Source organism: Rattus norvegicus, chromosome 3 (genome assembly GCF_036323735.1).
Source record: "Rattus norvegicus strain BN/NHsdMcwi chromosome 3, GRCr8, whole genome shotgun sequence".
In the NCBI taxonomy this organism is placed as follows: Eukaryota; Metazoa; Chordata; class Mammalia; order Rodentia; family Muridae; genus Rattus; species Rattus norvegicus.
Window position 1 is genome coordinate 126017019 of NC_086021.1, and position 17623 is coordinate 126034641.

At 41.9% G+C, this 17623-nt stretch overlaps 1 protein-coding gene across 2 annotated transcripts in view; it reads left to right on the forward strand.

The window, feature by feature from the left end:
* The window catches only part of Bub1b (BUB1 mitotic checkpoint serine/threonine kinase B), a 52452-nt gene continuing 34829 nt past the window's right edge, over positions 1-17623 (forward strand). Inside the window, exons 1-6 of one of the 2 annotated variants that reach the window (XR_352538.5) lie at positions 1-258; positions 1638-1784; positions 6809-6868; positions 7992-8136; positions 14815-15011; positions 17108-17274. Coding sequence is in view for 1 of the 2 variants with exons in the window: in NM_138540.1 (NP_612549.1) it covers positions 245-258; positions 1638-1784; positions 6809-6868; positions 7992-8136; positions 14815-15011; positions 17108-17274 (730 nt within the window). In the remaining variant the exon portion in view is untranslated. The remainder of the gene's footprint in view (positions 259-1637; positions 1785-6808; positions 6869-7991; positions 8137-14814; positions 15012-17107; positions 17275-17623) is intronic. The other variant, NM_138540.1, reaches the window with a different exon arrangement.

Below are 17623 nucleotides of genomic sequence, written 5' to 3' on the forward strand. Positions count from 1 at the left end.
GGCGGGGATGCGGCCACGCTACGTCTGCGTCCGGAGACGTTAAATTTGAAAGTTGGCGGCCCTGGCGTGATGGGGCGTGAGGTAGTTTCTTTGAGACGGATTCGGGCGAGTGATTTTGTTTAGGAGTACGGGATAACGGTCTTCGCAGCTCCAGAGTTAGCTGAAGGTTGAGGGAAGCTCAGACAGTTGGCACTCCGAGGAAAAAGGTCTGCGGACGGGCGAGAGCAAGAACTTGGAATGCAGGATGGCGGCGGCGAGGTAAGGACCGGAGCCAAGTTGTTGCAGCTGGGTGCTCGGCTGGCGAGGGCAGGATCGCGGAGGTCGGCAAAGAGCAGGTCTTCCCCAAACCCCTTCCCAACGGCGTGGAGCCCTGCATCCAGCCAAGGGTCAAAACTGGGAGAGTTGGAATTTGCCTTGTGATCTGGGTCTGAAACTCAACTCAGCCGTTTTTATTTGACCTTGAACATGTTTGTATGGGAACCGGGGTATCACGCATATATTAATACTGTTTTACGGAGTTCTGGGAGAATTCAAGATATTTGTAAAGTTCCTGCTTTCAACTAATAGGTGTTCTCATTTTGCTGGTAGCATAGGGATCTAAAGAGGAAACACTTGCAGCTTTTCCTCATCTGTAAAATGAGAGCATCTTTTCTAGGTTAGAATTTAATATGCGTTTCAATTATGGAACTCATAATAACTGGGTCATCGCCCTGTCATAAGCTGTCATTCACGGAACAGGATTTATTGACTACCATTTGAGCACTGAAGGTGAACAGTGAAAGACACACACTCCCAGACTTTGTGAAGCTTAAGTTCTGGGAAGAACAGTAAGACTCATTTAAAATCAGATGGAATCAGTATTAAAAAGTGTAAAGCAAGAGTTGACAAACAGCACGGGAGATGGAATTTGCAGTTTCAGAAAGGTTTGGGCGAGTAACTAAGTAGAGAGAGCACTTAAGGTATGTGAGGCCTTAGATTCATTACCTAGCAATGAGGCTTGGGGGTGGGGGCAGGGGGAGATTCCTCACTGATAAGATAGGATTTGGGTCAAAACTAGAAGGAACTAGTCATGGACTGGTGAGGTGGCTCAGTGGATAGAGATAATTGTTTTGGTGACTGAGAACCTGTTTGCTCATCCCCCGTGGTGGAAGGAGAGAACCAACTCCCCAAAGTTGTCCTCTGACTTACACGCATGCACACACACGTGCAGAGAGGGAGGGAGAGAAAGAGAAAAATAATTTTTTAAAAAGAGCTAGTCATGTACATATTTAGAAACAGGAGTGGAAGCTGCTGCTAGCATCCGTTGTCACTGGAACTCGTGTGACATAAAACTGCTGGCTTTTTTAAAAAATCTATTTTGCTAAATTTATGATGCTTTTAAAAATACTTTTTCCCTGGCTTTAACTTTATTTGCATAATACTATCAACCACACCCTTGCCAAGTTCTCTCCTCTGTTGAGCATAAGCTCGGAGAACATGTGGTAGGCTTAGAAGCCTTGAGAGAATTAACGATGCTCCCAATGGACCAGCTTCGTCCCACCCCACAGATCTCAGAAATCACCTTTCTGACGATGGTGTCACAGTGTTGTGCTGTAACAGTGTTGGCGTTGGGTTTATTTCTGGTTCCTTCTTCCTAGTGAAGCCACGTGCGTGGAGGGAGATGAGTGGGAACTGAGTAAAGAAAACGTACAACCCTTACGGCATGGACGGATCATGGCCACACTTCAGGGAGCGTTGGCACAGCAGGAGTCAGCCTGCAGCACTACCCTGCAGCAGCAGAAGTGGTATGTAGTGGGGTGCTTTGTCCCAGGTGTGATGGACTGCATGGGGGTGAAGCTGCAGAAGGCCTAAGGCAGCGCTTCTCAACCTTCCTAGCGCTGAGACCCTTTAATACAGTTCCTCATGTTGTGGTGACCCCCAACCACAAAATACTAAGTTGCTTTAATAACTAATGTTGCTACTGTCATGTATCTGATATATAAGATATCTGATATGTGACCCTGTGAAAAGGTCCTTTGACCCCCAAAGGTGTTGCAGTTGCAGCCCACAGGCTGAGAACCACTGCCCTCAGGAATACTCTTCAGTGCTAGTGTGGGAATCTGTTCTCGTCTTCTGACTGCAAGCTCTTCTGTTGCCTGAGATAGTATTTATTTCAGGCTAAAATGTACTGTATAACCACAGTTATTGAATTAGATCTTTGAAAACAGTCTTTTCATGGTTTTGCTGTAGACCGTAGTATTCTGTTTTTGTTTGTTTGTTTGTTTGTTTGTTTGGGGGGGGGATGGGCTCTTTCTGTAACCCTGGCTGGCTTAGAACTCACTATGAAGTTCCAGGGTGGCCTTGAACTCACAGAGATCTGCCTGCCTTTGCTTCCTGAGTGCTGGGATGACACCATGTGCCACTGTGCCTTTATTTTAATACTTATTCTGGTGCCTGGAACTTGCTCCTGTCCTGGTTTCTCTACTTGTCTGACTCTTCTCCTTGCTGTCAGCCCCCTGCCCTGTTTTATCCCAGTCTCTGCCCTTACTTTTGCATTTACAACTCCCATTGACTCCCTTGCCTTCTCAAAGTATGAGCTGTAATGTGTAGACAGCCCCAAGCTTGAGAAGATTCAGCTTATGATTGTATGGCTCTGCGAGTGTGGAGATGATCCTCGTTTGATGGAAATCAAACTATGAAATGTCATCTCTTCCGTGGTGAGGGATATGCAGAAGGCTGCCTTGAGATGCTGGGCAGATGGAGAGAGTACCCAGTGACCCTGAGGCTCTGAGGTGGCCACGTGCTGGGTGTTATGTTGCTGACTCGTGGCACCTGGCAGGATGGATGTATTAATTCGTTTTCACCTAGGCTGCTTTCAATGAGGACAGGTTTAACTGGATGCAGTTCTGTTGTCAGAACAAACCTCCTCATTCCTAATGACCTTCCCTTTTCTATTTCCCTGTTTTGGTTAATGTTATAAAAACTCATCTGAATAACTTTTATTCATTGCCCCCCCCTTTAAATTACTTATTTTCAATTATATGTATGTTTATGAGTATGTGTGAGTTCAAGTTCCCAAGGAGGTCGGTCAGAAAGGGCTTTGGTCCCTCCAGAGCTGGAGTTAAAGGCTGATGTGAGCTGCCCAGCACAGTGTCCTCGGCAAGAGCAGTGTGTTCTCGTAGCCCTTGAGCCATCTCTCCAGCTCTCATGCTCTCAGGGACTGGCCCCGGCCTCCTGATCACTAAGCATGCCTTTACCACTGAGCTATCCCATGGTGCTGGAAGTTTCTTTGGAGTATAGTTTGGATACAGTGAGTGCTCAGATCTCAGTGAGTGTGCTGAGAGAGAGCGCATCTCGTCATAAGACCTTACTTAGGTCTCTCCTCATTCTCCTCAGTCCTCCCCTCCCCACAAAGCACCTGCTGACTAGATAGAATTCTGTCATGATAAGTTACTTTGGAGTTGTGTTGTTTGTTTGTTCTGTAGCCTAGGCTGGCCTCAACTTGTGAGTCACCTTCTGCAGTCTCCCAGATCACCTTGTGGGTCACAGGTGTGTCACTGCGACCAGCTTATTGTAGAATGTTCTATAAGTAGACTCCTATGGTTCCTTCATTCGTCGAAGTTTTGAGTATTTCTCATGTTGCATGTGTCAAGCGTCTCTTTTCACAGCTGATAAGTACTCTTTACCACTCACCAGTTGCTGGACGTTTCAGTTTGGTCTTTTGTTCTTTGAAAATCAAGCCAGTGGATATTTGACAAAGCTTGTTGTGGCGCCACTACCACCCTTAGAGTAGCTTAATCCCAGGACCATGAAGGCAGATGATCTACTAGAAAAATCCTCCTTTAATATATTATGATTGCTTCCCAGTTCCCACCTCCATTTTGGCTTCTTAAAACCTGTACTAACTGTTCCTGGCAAGGGCACATCTGCTTTGTATTGTTGATTGTTTTTGTTTTCCACATGTATACTTTGCCTTTTTTATTAGAGGTATAATTCTTCTGTGTCAGAAGCTCTTTTGTTTATTTATCTATTGTTTTTGGACAGAACTTCTCCAAGTATCCTAGGCTGTCCTTGAACTCACGGTGGCAGCTAGACTGGCCTTGAACTTTCAGCCTCTCTTGTGCATCAATTACAGTTACTGACATAGGACGCTTTGGCTATTTTTTTTTTCTTTTCTTTTTTTTGGAGCTGGGGACCGAACCCAGGGCTTTGCGCTTCCTAGGCAAGCGCTCTACCACTGAGCTAAATCCCCAACCCCACGCTTTGGCTATTTTATTATGAATGTTTTAAAGGATTTTCTGTTTGTTTTTTAGTTTTTGATTTTTTTTTTTTTTTGAGACAATTTTGGTTTTTTTTATGTAGCCCTGGATGTCCTGGACCTTGCTCTGCAGACTAAGATGGGCTAAAACTCACAGAGAGAAGTGAGATTAAAGGCTTGTACCCACTACTACACCCAGATTAAAGTTTTCTTTACAATAATTATTATTTATATTTTTATTACTTGACACTTTCATATGTTTATATAATTATATGGGTAATTTTCACATCCTCTCCTTTGCCCTCTTATTTCCCTCTGATTCCTGCCCAACTTCTTTATTCCCAACAAGAACCATTTCTATTTTCATGTCTTTTTGTTGTTTTGTTGGGTTGTAGGTTGTGTGTGTGTGTGTGTGTGTGTGTGTGTGTATGTGTGTGACCACACTGAGAGGAGCTAGGGTTGCTTCCATGAGTCATGGGTTACTCGATCATGAGTAGCCAACAGTAACAATGACCTGAAGAAGTGACCCCACTTTCCACCAACCATTAACTGCTGGTAGTGTTTCAGGGAGGGGCGCAGCCTCATAAGCCTGTCTCCATCCATAGTTGAATGTCACTGGGCCTGATCTTGGTTGTAAGTTTGTTTTGTTTTTTTAAGTACTTATTTATTGTATGTGTGGAGGTCAGAGGACAGCATAGATTTCTATGATTTTTGAGGTCAGTCTGGTCTACAAAGAAAACCCTGTCTCTAAAACAAACAAAACAAGTATGTATAGGAACAAACCCACTGAGTAATATTATGATCTCCATTTTATAGGTGAAGAATCAGAAAGCAGAGAAGTAGCTATCCATTGTCTGAGCTAAGAATGTAGAGCTGGGTTTTGTTTATTTTTAATAAGCTTTCATGTAGAGCCCCGGCCAGCCAGGAACTCACTGTATAAATCAAGCTGTCCTCAACCTCAGAGAGATCTCCCTGCTTTGAGTTCTGGTGTCAAGGAGGGCTGTACCACCATACGGTTGAGAATCTTAACTGTGACTATTCTTTTTACGTGTTTATTTAATATTGCTGGACTTTCTTGGACCCACTAGTAGATGAATAGTGATGCAGACTTGTGAATTTTTATTACAGCTTAGGCTGGCTCATCTGACTTAGTTAGCCTGACTATTCTAGTTTCTTCTCGCATGTTTACAAAATACTGAGGCAAGTGATGGCCCATAAGAATGACAATTTCAGAATCCACCAGTACTCAGCCAGGATAGAATTAACGACTGTATACAAAGACAACCTTCACACAGTGCATCCCCCAACAATTTAGGATTTATTTTTATAACTTAAAATTGACATATATGTATAATTGGGTATGTGCATGTGGATGCATGTACTTGCTAAGGCCAGAGGCCATCAGATCCCTGTCACCTGGAGTTCTAGGTGATCATGATCTACTCCATGGGGGTACTGAGAACTGAACTTGGGTGGTCTGGTTTGCTTTTTGTTTTGTTTTGTTTTGTTTTGAAAGATTTTATTTTTGGAAAGGTGGGACTAGAGAGATGCCTTAGTGGTTAAGAGTACTTACTGCATTTGCACTGGATTCAAATTTGGTTCCCAGTCACTCACGATGGCTCACAGCCAACTGTACTTCTCTCGTATTTCTTTCAGCCTCCTTGGGCACTGCATACATGTAGCACACACATACATACATGTAAGCAGACACCCATACATAAATAAAGCCGTAGGTAGTTGTGAGCCACCTGGTGTGGGTGCTTGGAATCAAACGTGGGTAGTCTTCAAGAGCAAGCAGAGTAGACTTGCTCCCCAGTTGGTGGAACAGTTTGGGAAGGATTAGGAGCTGTGTCCTTGTTGGAGGAGCAGTGTCACTGAGAGTGGTCTTCGAGGTTTCAAAAGCCCACACCAGGCCCCCTTAGCCCTGTCTGTCTGGCGCTTATAGATCAACTCCATAAGCCCTCAGGAACACTCTAGCTGTGCCTGCCGCCGTGTTCCCTGCAGTGGTGGTCACAGACTCTAACCATTTGAAACTGTTAGCCCCCAATAAACTCTGTCAGTTGCCTTGGTCATGGTGTCTTATCACAGCAACAGAAAAGTAACTGAGACAGCATTCTCAACTGCTGAGTCATCTCTCTAGCCTAAACAGTATTCCATAATTGATTTGTGTGATTTTTGTCGTCGTCGTCGTCATCATCATCATCATCATCATCATCATCATCATCATCATCATCATTATTATTATTTTTTTTTGGTTCTTTTTTTTCGGAGCTGGGGACCGAACCCAGGGCCTTGCGCTTCCTAGGCAAGCGCACCACTGAGCTAAATCCCCAACCCATTATTATTATTTAAAAAGGCTGCCTTCTGAAATCTACTAGGGTCTTCATGAGTACTGTACCACTGAGTTAAACCCTGTCTATTCTTTTTTTGTTTAACAAATTCTCAAACTCTAGTCTAGTTCCTTACTTAGGTCACGGTGAACTCCTTGAGAAGTGAATATACTTAGAAAAGAGACCTGCTTCCTGGGGCGGTCAGAACTGTGAGTGCTAACATACTTTGTTTCAATTCCAGGGCGTTTGAATCTGAAATCCGCTTTTACTCTGGAAATGACCCTCTGGATGTTTGGGACAGGTGAGGATTTTTATCTGGAAAGAACGACAGACATTCACAGATAAGTGTTTTTGGCCTCATTTCTCATATAGAGTGGTGGAAGGAACGGAGAGTGCTGTTTGGCAGAACATTCCAGAACAGCCACGGTGGTTTTCTAAGATTTGTTTTACAGAGCTGTACATAGAGCCAGAACTTTACATATGCTAAGGGAGGGCTGGTTGTACAATAGTTAAACTGCAGATGATACAACCTGAAGGTGTGTCTGTCTATCTCTTTCCTTAGAGTATTTGTTACAAGTAAGAGAGGCTTGCTGCCATACAAGAGTTGGGAACCCAATTCAATCCTCTGGAAGAACAGCCAGTGCTTTTAACAGATGATCAACTGTTCTGGATTTGTTTTTAAATATTTTTTTTTTTTTTTTCCGGAGCTGGGGATGGAACCCAGGGCCTTGCGCTTCCTAGGCAAGCGCTTATTCATTTATTTTATGTATATGAGTATACTGTAACTGTCTATAGATATACCAGAAGAGGGCATCAGATCCTTTCACCCTAGCATCTGGCTCCAGAGTTTTGTTTTGTTTTTTTTTTTGTTTTGTTTTGTTTTTTTAAAGATTTATTTCATATGTGAGAGTCATTGAGAACTTCTAAAGAAACATGCTTTGAATATGTTAAATATTTCTGCTTAAAATCCAGAATAGAGGGGCCTGGAGAGATGGCTCAGTGGTTAAGAGCACTGACTGCTCTTCCAGAGGTCCTGAGTTCAATTCCCAGCAATCACATGGTGGCTCACAACCATCTGCAATGGGATCTGATGCCCTCTTCTGGCCTCTAATGGCACTGCACACATTCAGGATAGAGACAGACATATACATATACATGCAACTAATAAAATATGTAAACCCAGAATAGGTTGGGTGTGGCGGGACATGCCTTTAATCTAAGCATTCAGGAGGCAAAGGCAGGCAAATCCCTTTGAGTTGAGTCCATCTTGGTCCACATATTTGAGTACAGGCCAGCCAGGGCTATAAAGCAAATAAACCATTCAGAATGAGCCTTAGAATACTTGTATACTTATAAAAATGTATACTTAGAGCAAAAGTATACATCAGTACAAACTATGTTCTTTTCTTTCTCCTCTCATTCAGGTATATTAATTGGACAGAACAGAACTACCCTCAGGGCGGGAAGGAGAGTAACATGTCAACGTTACTAGAGAGAGCGATAGAAGCCCTCCAAGGGGAGAAGCGCTATTACAGTGACCCCCGGTTTCTCAATCTCTGGATCAAATTGGTGAGTGTCATCTGAACTCAGAATATTAAATTGATAGTTTCCTGTAAAGATTTCTAGTTAAAAGGCAAAGGAGGAGCTATTTAGCCGGTTATGATTGATAAGTATTTTAGATCTACTGAGTTGCTTTGACTTAAAGGTTTAAATGTAATATTGCAGGATATTTGATCACACTGTAAGCCCTGAGATTGTGTTACTTACTGGAAAAACCTGTTTCTAGTTGTGGTGCGGCTTAACCCTAGCACACCTTAAATCCAAGAATTTTCTTTTTATTGTAAACAGGATTAAATAAAGTCAACCGCCAGTCAAGAGGAGGAACAAGCCGTTGACAGGGAGTGAACATAGGAAAAATGATAGAGAGTAGAAGGGAGCCAGGAGGGCAGGCAGAGAGGCCCAGGAAGTGGAAGGGAGGGACATCCAGCCTGAAGGGGTTGGGACTGGTGTGGAGGAGGAGAGCTATGTTTTCCTTTTGTGAATTTGGCTGTGGAGGAAAGTCAGCCGGGTGCTTTCCCTGCCTCTCTTGAGCTAGCAGCCTTTCACCCTAGCATCTGGCCCCAGGGTCTTTTTTTTTTTTAAAGATTTATTTCATATGTGAGTACAGTGTTGCTGTCTTCAGACACACCAGAAGAGGGCATCAGATTCCATTACACGTTGTTGGGAGCCACCATGTGGTTGCTGGGAATTGAACTCAGGACCTCTGGAAGAGCAGTCAGTGCTCTTACTTAACTGCTGAGCCATCTCTCCAGCCCTGATTCCAGAGTCTTTATTGGTAAAATTGAACTTTTGAGATTTTGTTATAAACAGTGTAACATCCTAAGGCTTTGTGCTTTAAGATTGATCATAACATCTCTAGATTTTTAAAAAATGAATATAGGGTTTTTTTGTCTGTTACTTGTAAGCATAGTTGAACCATGTAACTGTCTTTGAGGAAGAACATACAGGACAAGCTTCCTTGGTGAGTCTAGAATTCCTCTCTCCTTTATGAGAGTCACTATTATAAAGGGTGATATTCTGGGTTTATTGGTGTTTGGGCATCTTTCTTCCAGGATATCACTATAGCCAAAATTGTCTGCCTCCTGACATGCTCTGCCTTTATATCTAGAACATGCCTGAGCTGTTTCTCCATGACCGTATCTATGTTATAAAGTAATCCCAAGGTCTCTCAGACAAATTTTCTTGCATTTACCTTAAAAGAAATTTTAAAAAAGGAGGGTGTTTAGAATTGTTGGCAAGGGCTGGAGAGATGGCTCAGTGGTTAAGAGCACTGACTGTTCTTCTAAAGGTCCTGAGTTCAATTCTCAGCAACCACATGGTGGCTCACAACCATTTGTAGTGGGATCTGATCTCTGATCCCCTCTTCTGGTGTGTCTGAAGACATAAATAAATTAAAAAAAAGAAAAAAAGAAGGAATTGTTGGCAATCACATTACATAATGAAATACTGATATTTGAAACTGACAAAATTTAGAGCTGAAATATATTCTTAAGGACTTAGCAAACTTCAGATAAGTCAGGTGTGACTCATTCATGTTTTTCTTAGCAGGAGAATCTTGAGTTTAGACTAGCTTGGACTATAAAGTGAGTTTCTTGCTATCCTGGACTACATAGCAAAGCTAAAATAATAATACCACCAAAATCACGTATAAGAGGTCATGTGATCCTTATTTCTGTGGAGTGTTGGCATGTTTTGACATTCTAGTGACAAGCTAGAATTCACCTGAGAGATACTAGTTATAAGACTGTATTTATAGCAAAGGATTGTTCTCAGAGAACGGTAAATTGATTTCTTAGCTCAGAAGCTGTGCTCCCTGCTGGCTTATCAAGATTTTTGTCCTTCATTCTATCCTGTGTAATATTTGTGTGTGTATATGTGCATGCACTCTCAGGCACACGTGCACGCGCACACATATGGAAGCTAGACAACAATACTGAGTTTTTCCTTATTCGAGACAGAGTCTCTCACTAACCCTGGTGCTCACCATTTTGGCTAGGTTGGCCATCCAGTGAACTCTAGGGATCTCCTGCCTCCTTCTCTGCCTCCCCAGGGATGGAATTCTACATTGATGCTGCCACAACTAGCTTTTAAATGTGGATGCTGGGAATCCAAATTCAGGTCCTTGTGCTTGTGTGGTAAGCATCTTACCAGCTGAGCCTGCTCACTAAAATAGTCTTATATGTGATTTATTCAGATGTTAGACTGAATAAACTTCCCGAGTTATTTTTAATTCTAGGAATTCATGACTATTTAATTGGAGTTATTAAAAATAACAATTACAGGGGTTGGAGAGATGGCTCTGCAGTTAGAGTTCTTGTTTCTCTTCAAAAAGGACTCCCAGTTTGGGTCCCACTAGTTAAACTAGGCAACTCACAAATGTCTGTAACTGCAGCTCAAGGGAGTCAGCACTTCTGGTCTCTGAGGACACCTGTACTCGTGTGCACATATCCCTCCCCCACCCCAATTAATAATTTCTTAAAAAAATCAATGAGACTAACTTATTTCTTTGTTCAGTTGTGTTGTCCTGATGTTAGAAGAAGGGAATAATGATATTATGTGGTGGAAAGTGTAGTGTAGGGCTAGCTGATTGAGCTCAGTTATAGAGGGAGAGCACTGCCTCGCTAGCATGCATGAAAGTCTGCATTCTGTCCCTAGCGAAGAAGAAGAAAAGTGCATAGTCTAGATCCACAGAAGTTCTGCAAACTGTTAACAATACTACAAAAATTAAGAGTAAACGTTTAGAAACTTGAATAACCATTTGAACTGGGCTTGGTGATGCATATAATCTCTTATTTGAAAGGCTAAGGCTGAAGGATCATAAGTTTAATGCCAGTCTTATTGCTGTATAGTTAGTCTGTTTTATAAACTAAGCAAACATAAAAAGTCTTGAAAAAAATAAAATGTTGAGATTGTGTGTTAAGCACCTTACCAACTGAACCATCAGTTTTCAGTAGCTTCTATGTGTGGTTTTTTGTTTTTTTTTTTTTTTTCCTTTTCTTTTTTTCGGAGCTGGGGACCAAACCCAGGGGTGTTTTGTTGTTTCTTTTTAAACAAAAGTTTATTCATTTTTATTTTATATAAATGTTTTCCTGCATATATGTAAGTGTACATGTGTATTCAGTGCCTTTAAAGGGTATCAGATCCTTTGGAACTAGAGTTCCAAATGTTTGTGAACTTCCAAGTTGGTGCTATGAACTGAACCTGGATCCTCTGCAAGAGCAGATCTCCGTAACTACCAACCCACTCTCCAGCCAACTTCTGTGCTTAGTGACTACTATAAACACTAACTAAGCAGACTTGTTGGTATAGACCCATGCGTGATCCCACTACTTAAGAGGTTGAGGCAGGAGGATCACAGGGCAAAGCCTGCCTGCCTGGACTATGTAATATACTCAGGGCCAGTCCAGGGAAGTCAGTAAGACCCTGTCTCAAAATATAAAAAGTGCAAGAGGGCTTGGGATGCACCTGGGCAGAGCACTTGCCTAGTGACTGGTGCTTTACCACTGGGGTCAGTGCCAGGTTCATATCCCAGTAGTGGGGGAAAATGGCAGTCGGAAATGAACTAGAAGTCTACACACACACACACACACACACACACGCACGCACGCACGCACGCACGCACGCGCGCGCTAAATGATTTTTCTTTTTCTTTGGGAGGGTGGTCAAAGGTGTAACTGAAGAACTCTTCACACTATACCTTTTCTTTTTCTTTATGAAAAGATTTTTCTAGTCAGAATTGTTTTATAAATGATTTCTGTAATCTAGCTAAGAAAAAAATTGTTCCTAGAAAATCAGTATTTTCAGTTAAAGAGGGAAAACTAGTTTGGATATTTAGAAGTTGCCAAAAATGTTCATTTAACTTTTGAATCTTTTCATCTAGCCATGTTGTCTTTTTATTTATGTTTTATGTCTTAAGCGTTCTTCTACGCTGAATAATTTGGCCTTTACTGCCTATGCCATATGCAAGAGCCAAGGTCACTCAGAAAGCCGCATAGATTAAATTGTTAAGCTTTATCTGTATGGCAGAACCAAAGCCTGGATCTTAAACTGACATTACACTCAGTAAGTTTTCCTAAAGCATCATAATGAGAAAACATCACTAATTTAGTTAAGCAAAAAACCCACAAAAGTGTTTACTGAATTACTGTAAATGTACACTATGAAGTAATGATGGTTTTTGTTAAGAATATAAGTGGAAGAGGCTGGAGAGATGGCTCAGTGGTTAAGAGCACCGACTGCTCTTCCTGAGGTCCTGAATTCCGTTCCTAGCAACCACCTGGTGGCTCACAACCATCTGTAAAGAGCTCTGATGCCCTCTTCTGGTGTATCTGAAGACAGCTACAGTGTACTTATATATAATAAATGAATAAATCTTTAAAAAAAAAAAAAGAATATAAGTGGAAGCTGGATGTAGTAGCACAAGTCTGTAGTCACACCACTTTGAAATTAGAAACAGTAAGATCCTCCAGCGTTTGAGGCTGCCCAGTAAATAGGGAATCCAGGCCAGCCAGAGCTAGCTGGTAAGACCCTGTCTCCAAAAGCAGAGTGCAGTACGAGTAAGGGTTTAGGGGGTATGCTTGATCCAGTCCATGGTTTTCAAGTGGACTGTTTCATTTATTCCAGAAACACCCTGGTTAGAGACAGGATAATGTGTAGGTGGCAATGCTCTCTACCATTGTGCAGACTGTCTGAGGAGAGAGAGGCTTGAGGCCATTGAGTGTAAGAATAAGGAAAGCCATTCAGAAGGAGCTGTATGTATTCCATTGTTACAGGGAGTAGGAACACACATAAGGGCCTGATCTAGTGTTGCTGGGCAGGAACAGATAAACATGAGAGCAAAGTGTGACTTACTACACTGTAGATTTATATAATCCTCTTAGAAAACAACTTACTACTTTTAGCCTAATTTGATCTCTAGGGGTTTACTTGTTTCCTGTGTGTGTTACTGTGTCTTTCTCCATGCCTGAGCCACCCCCGCAGCCTGCTGCAGTTATTTTTAAATGGATGCATAATGTTACGTCTAGTTGATGTGCTCTAATTTGGTAACCGATTTTTCTGTATTTAAACTTCTAATTTTGCCCAATTATAAATAATTTGTTAAGAAATCTCTTCGTGCAATTTACATTTGTTCCTTAAACTCCTGGAAGGCGAGGCAGGTGGCTGGGCTGGTAAAGTGCTTGCTGTATAAGCAGAAGGACCTGGGTCCTCGTCCCCAGCGCACATGCTCACCCAGAGAAAGGGGGGGAGACAGACAGACAGACAGACACACTAAAACACTTTGCAAACACAGTAGCATGGAAAATGCTGCATGCTGTGATTGCTGTGGCTACCTGGGCTGTCAGGTTCGTGCAGTAGTTGAATATATCTGTCCTCATAGTTATTTTAATTGTGATACTGTTGGGTGCTTTTGGGGACTTCTTCCCTTGAAGAGTCCTGACTCGACTAGGTGAGTTTGCATTAAAACCTAGTAGTTACTTGTCCTCCTGCTGTTTCTAAGTGTTGATCCTCGAATGCTCGTTGGTTAACCTTCCTGCGGTGTCTGACTCTTCACAGAGTTCTGTACAGTGCAGGCTTACACTCTGATTTAGATGATTTTCTGATAGTTTAGGGGCATGAGTGGCTGAATTGTACAGAGTGGTATCAGTCATAATACCACACGCTGTGTAGACTTACTGTTTATTCTGAATCAAGCTTGCTACTTATTCTAACTTCATGTGTTAGGTGACATTGGATTATTGTTCAGTAAAATTTGAGGCCAGGTATGGTGGCTCTGTCTATAGTACTAGCACTTGAGAGGCAAAAGCAAGAAGACTACCACATGTTCAAGGCCATTCTATTCTACACAGTGAGTCCAAGTCAACCTGGACTATAAGTAAGACCATGCCTCCATAAATACACAAACACACACACAATTGATATAAAAGAAAAATACAGCGAAATAAAATTTTCTTATGGCCAAGAAATGTAAAAATATGTCAAACATGGAATTTTTCTTTTTTGGTTTTAAATTTTTCTACACTTGCTAGATAGTGGTAGCACATGCCTTTAATCCCAGTAGGCAGAGGCAGGTAAATCTCTGAGGTCCAGGCCAGCCTGTGTCTAGAGTGAGTTCTAGGAGAGCCAGGGCTACATAGAGAAATCCTGACTAAAGCCAAACCAAACCAAGCCAAAACAACAACAACAAAAATTCTACACTATAGCTGATCTCAACGTTTCTTAACCAGACAGACTTAACCACATCTTGCCTTTGCTTTTAACTCTCTTAGCCCAGAATATATTTACTCTCAGACAGAAACAAAATCAGTTAGTTTGACACTTAAGACCTGTGACAGTGTTTTCCTCTGGATTCCCCATCTTGCCCTGACTTGGTAGACTGTCTTTCCCTTACTTCTGCCAGACATAAGGAAAATACCCTTCGTTTCCCATTCTGTGTCTGATTAGAGTCCAGTTCCCTGTTCAGGCCAAGTCAAATGTCACCTCCTGTTTGAAGCCTTCTGTTCCCTTGCCTACTTGTAAGTTGATCTCTTCCTCTTGTGTCTTTCTTGGGTCCTTATCCCAAGTGTATTCTATATGTATTCATCAACGCAGGAATTGCATGTGGCTTCCTCAGTGGTTGTTTGGCACATAACAGGTATTTGAGAAGTGAAAGGAAGTTGGTTAACTGTTACTACTGTTACTATATTGCAGGGGCATTTGTGCAATGAGCCTTTGGATATGTATAGCTATTTACACAGCCAAGGCATTGGCATTTCCCTGGCCCAGTTCTATATCTCGTGGGCTGAAGAGTACGAAGCTAGAGAAAATTTCAAGAAAGCAGATATAGTATTCCAGCAAGGGATTGAATGCAAGGCGGAGCCCCTGGACAGACTGCAGTCCCAGCACAGGTAATCTGTTTCCCCAGAGCCTCCCTTCATGCCTATTTAAATATCCAAAGACTGCTTTGCTATGTTAAATTTACTTAATTAAAGACTTTTGACTTGCTGTAAAATCCATTTAGGTGGCTTACATGTTTTTACCACTCTCCAGGGTGGGGTGATCCCATTCCCTGTAAGAGAACCCTCATGTTGCTCTTTACGGTTCATAGCTATTCTGTCTAACCCCACAGACACCTGCCTGCAGCTCTGTAGTTTTGATTTCCTAGGATGTCACAGAGCAGCCAGTATGTAACCGTTTGAGTTTGTTCCTTTAACTAATTGTGGTTCTAAGAATTCCTCTTACGAGTAAGGCACTTGGGAGGCAGAGGCAAATCCATCTGTGAGTTTGTGGCCACTGGTCTACAAAAAGAGTTTTGGGACAGCCAGGGCTGTCACAGAGAAACCCTGTCTTAAAACAACAACAACAACAACAAAAAACCAAAAAGAGTTATTTTTGTAACATAGATATGATTTATAAGTCTATTTCTCCTGGATTAAGTAGTTTTTGTTTTAGAAGAATTATAGTGTTGGGAAATGTAACCCATGGCCTCATTCACTATTCTTTAACTATCTTACAGATAAAAATTTTCAGCTTTGAAAAGCTCCATTGAATTTAGCTTTTTGTGTTGTTTCTGTCTAGTCTACTATAGTCCCTTACAACAACATAGAGGCTTTATTCTAGAGGATCAGAGGATCTGAAGCCCTCTAATGGCTTCTACAGGTACCAGGCACACACATGGCAGGCAAAACACCAGACATGTAAAAATTAAAAAAAAAAAAAATTTTTTTTCTGATGAATCGTAGTTATAATAGCTATTTTAAAATCTCATCAACATCTGGAATCTTTGATATTGGTATTTTTTTTTTCCTTTGAGAATTAGTTGCTTTTTTTTTCTATGTGTCAAGGGATTGTGAATTACATGCAGGGCATTCATTCTAATAGTGTGCTAGATCCTTGTCTCTGGAGAGTGAGTGATGTTGTCTCCGTAAACTAAATTCCAGATGTCTCCAATTCTCTCACCTTACAGCAGTGGTTGATCTATTGCCATTGAGCTTTGACACCTTTGGGATGCTGTTTTTGTTTGTCTCCTACTGTACTGCTTGGTTTGTGGAGACTTGGGCAGAAGACTGTCAAAGTTCAGTTCCCAAAGCCTGTATGTACATAGCTCAGTAGTGAGCTGAAAGGCAGGAGTTAAAAGTGCCTCGTCTTCAGCATATGGCACTCATATATTCTTCTAAGAGTTTTGGCCCTCAGAATCTCCTGTGCCCTCTCTGTTGGCCAGAAAGGTAGGGTTTCTCAAGGAATTGAAGGTTTCCCAAACCTTCATTCAAACAGGACATGAAGGTCATGTGTGTCCTGCTCCTCTGCTGCTCATGGAGGTCATGTGTGTCCTGCTCCTCCAGCTCACCTGCTATTGTTGACCTTCCAGAGTCATGGCTTTCCCTTTTATGTGTATTTAAGTGGTGGGAGAGAGAGGTGGGGGTGAGTGTGATGTGTCCTACTTGGCACCTACAATCTGTTTCTTTGTTTTTCTAATACTTTAAAATGTTGTAGCAGCGGCGTAGGAGTTTAGTTTTTACATTTCAGACAGCTGTGTTAAAGTAAAATGTCAGGTTGCATGGGAACTCGTTTCATTTGAGTAAGAAAAACGTGTGTTGGGGGAGGGGGGATACAGCAGGATTCTAACAATTGGTTGGCCTGGGTGAAGGGTATTTGGATACTCATTTTCTCCTGACACAACTCTGCACGTTATTTTCAGATGTATAATAAAAAGTTGCTAAGAAACTTGAATTTCATCAAGTTTCTAGTCTTGGCTGGTCCTTAGATGATTTTTAAAGCATCTCCAATTAGTCACATATAAATTTTAAAGGACTCAAAGTTATCTAGCCAGTCCTTATGTCATAAGCTCGCCTACTGATTCCTAGAGAATTAAGTTTTTGTAGAATAGTTCTATGTATTTTTTCTCTATTTGTTCTTATTGTTGACATTATCAAATTAGAAATATAAAGTCTGATGACAACTGGTCATTTCTATTCAAAGCTGACTGTCCTTTGTCTTGCTTTAGACAGTTCCAGGCTCGAGTGTCTCGACAAGCTCTCTTGGCTCTTGGGAATGAAGAGGAGGAGGTCTTGGGGTCCTCTGAACCACAAAGAAGCACGCTCGCTGAGCTGAAGAGCAGAGGGAAGAAGATGGCCAGAGCGCCCATCAACCGTGTTGGAGGTGCTCTGAAGGGTGGGTAAGCTTGTTAAATATTACTCTGCAGAGCCTGTAGTCTCTTGTAGTAGGCAAATTATGTGAGAAGGCAGCAAGCACATAAATACACGTAAATGCATGTGTGGACACTGCCCTAGTTTCCTGAATACTAGGTGGCAAAAAGAAAAGCCAAAAGAGCTAATTCACAGACTGCAGGAAAGCCAAAGGTGCAGTCTTTATGTTGTGACTGTGAATGAGACTGAGCGTTGAGATGTGACATTTCCAAATAGATGAAAGATGTATAGTAATACAGTAGTATTATCAAATAAAGCTTAAGTGTACTAATTCCTTAGAGGATTTAGGTAATACCATTTTCAGCTGTTTAGCC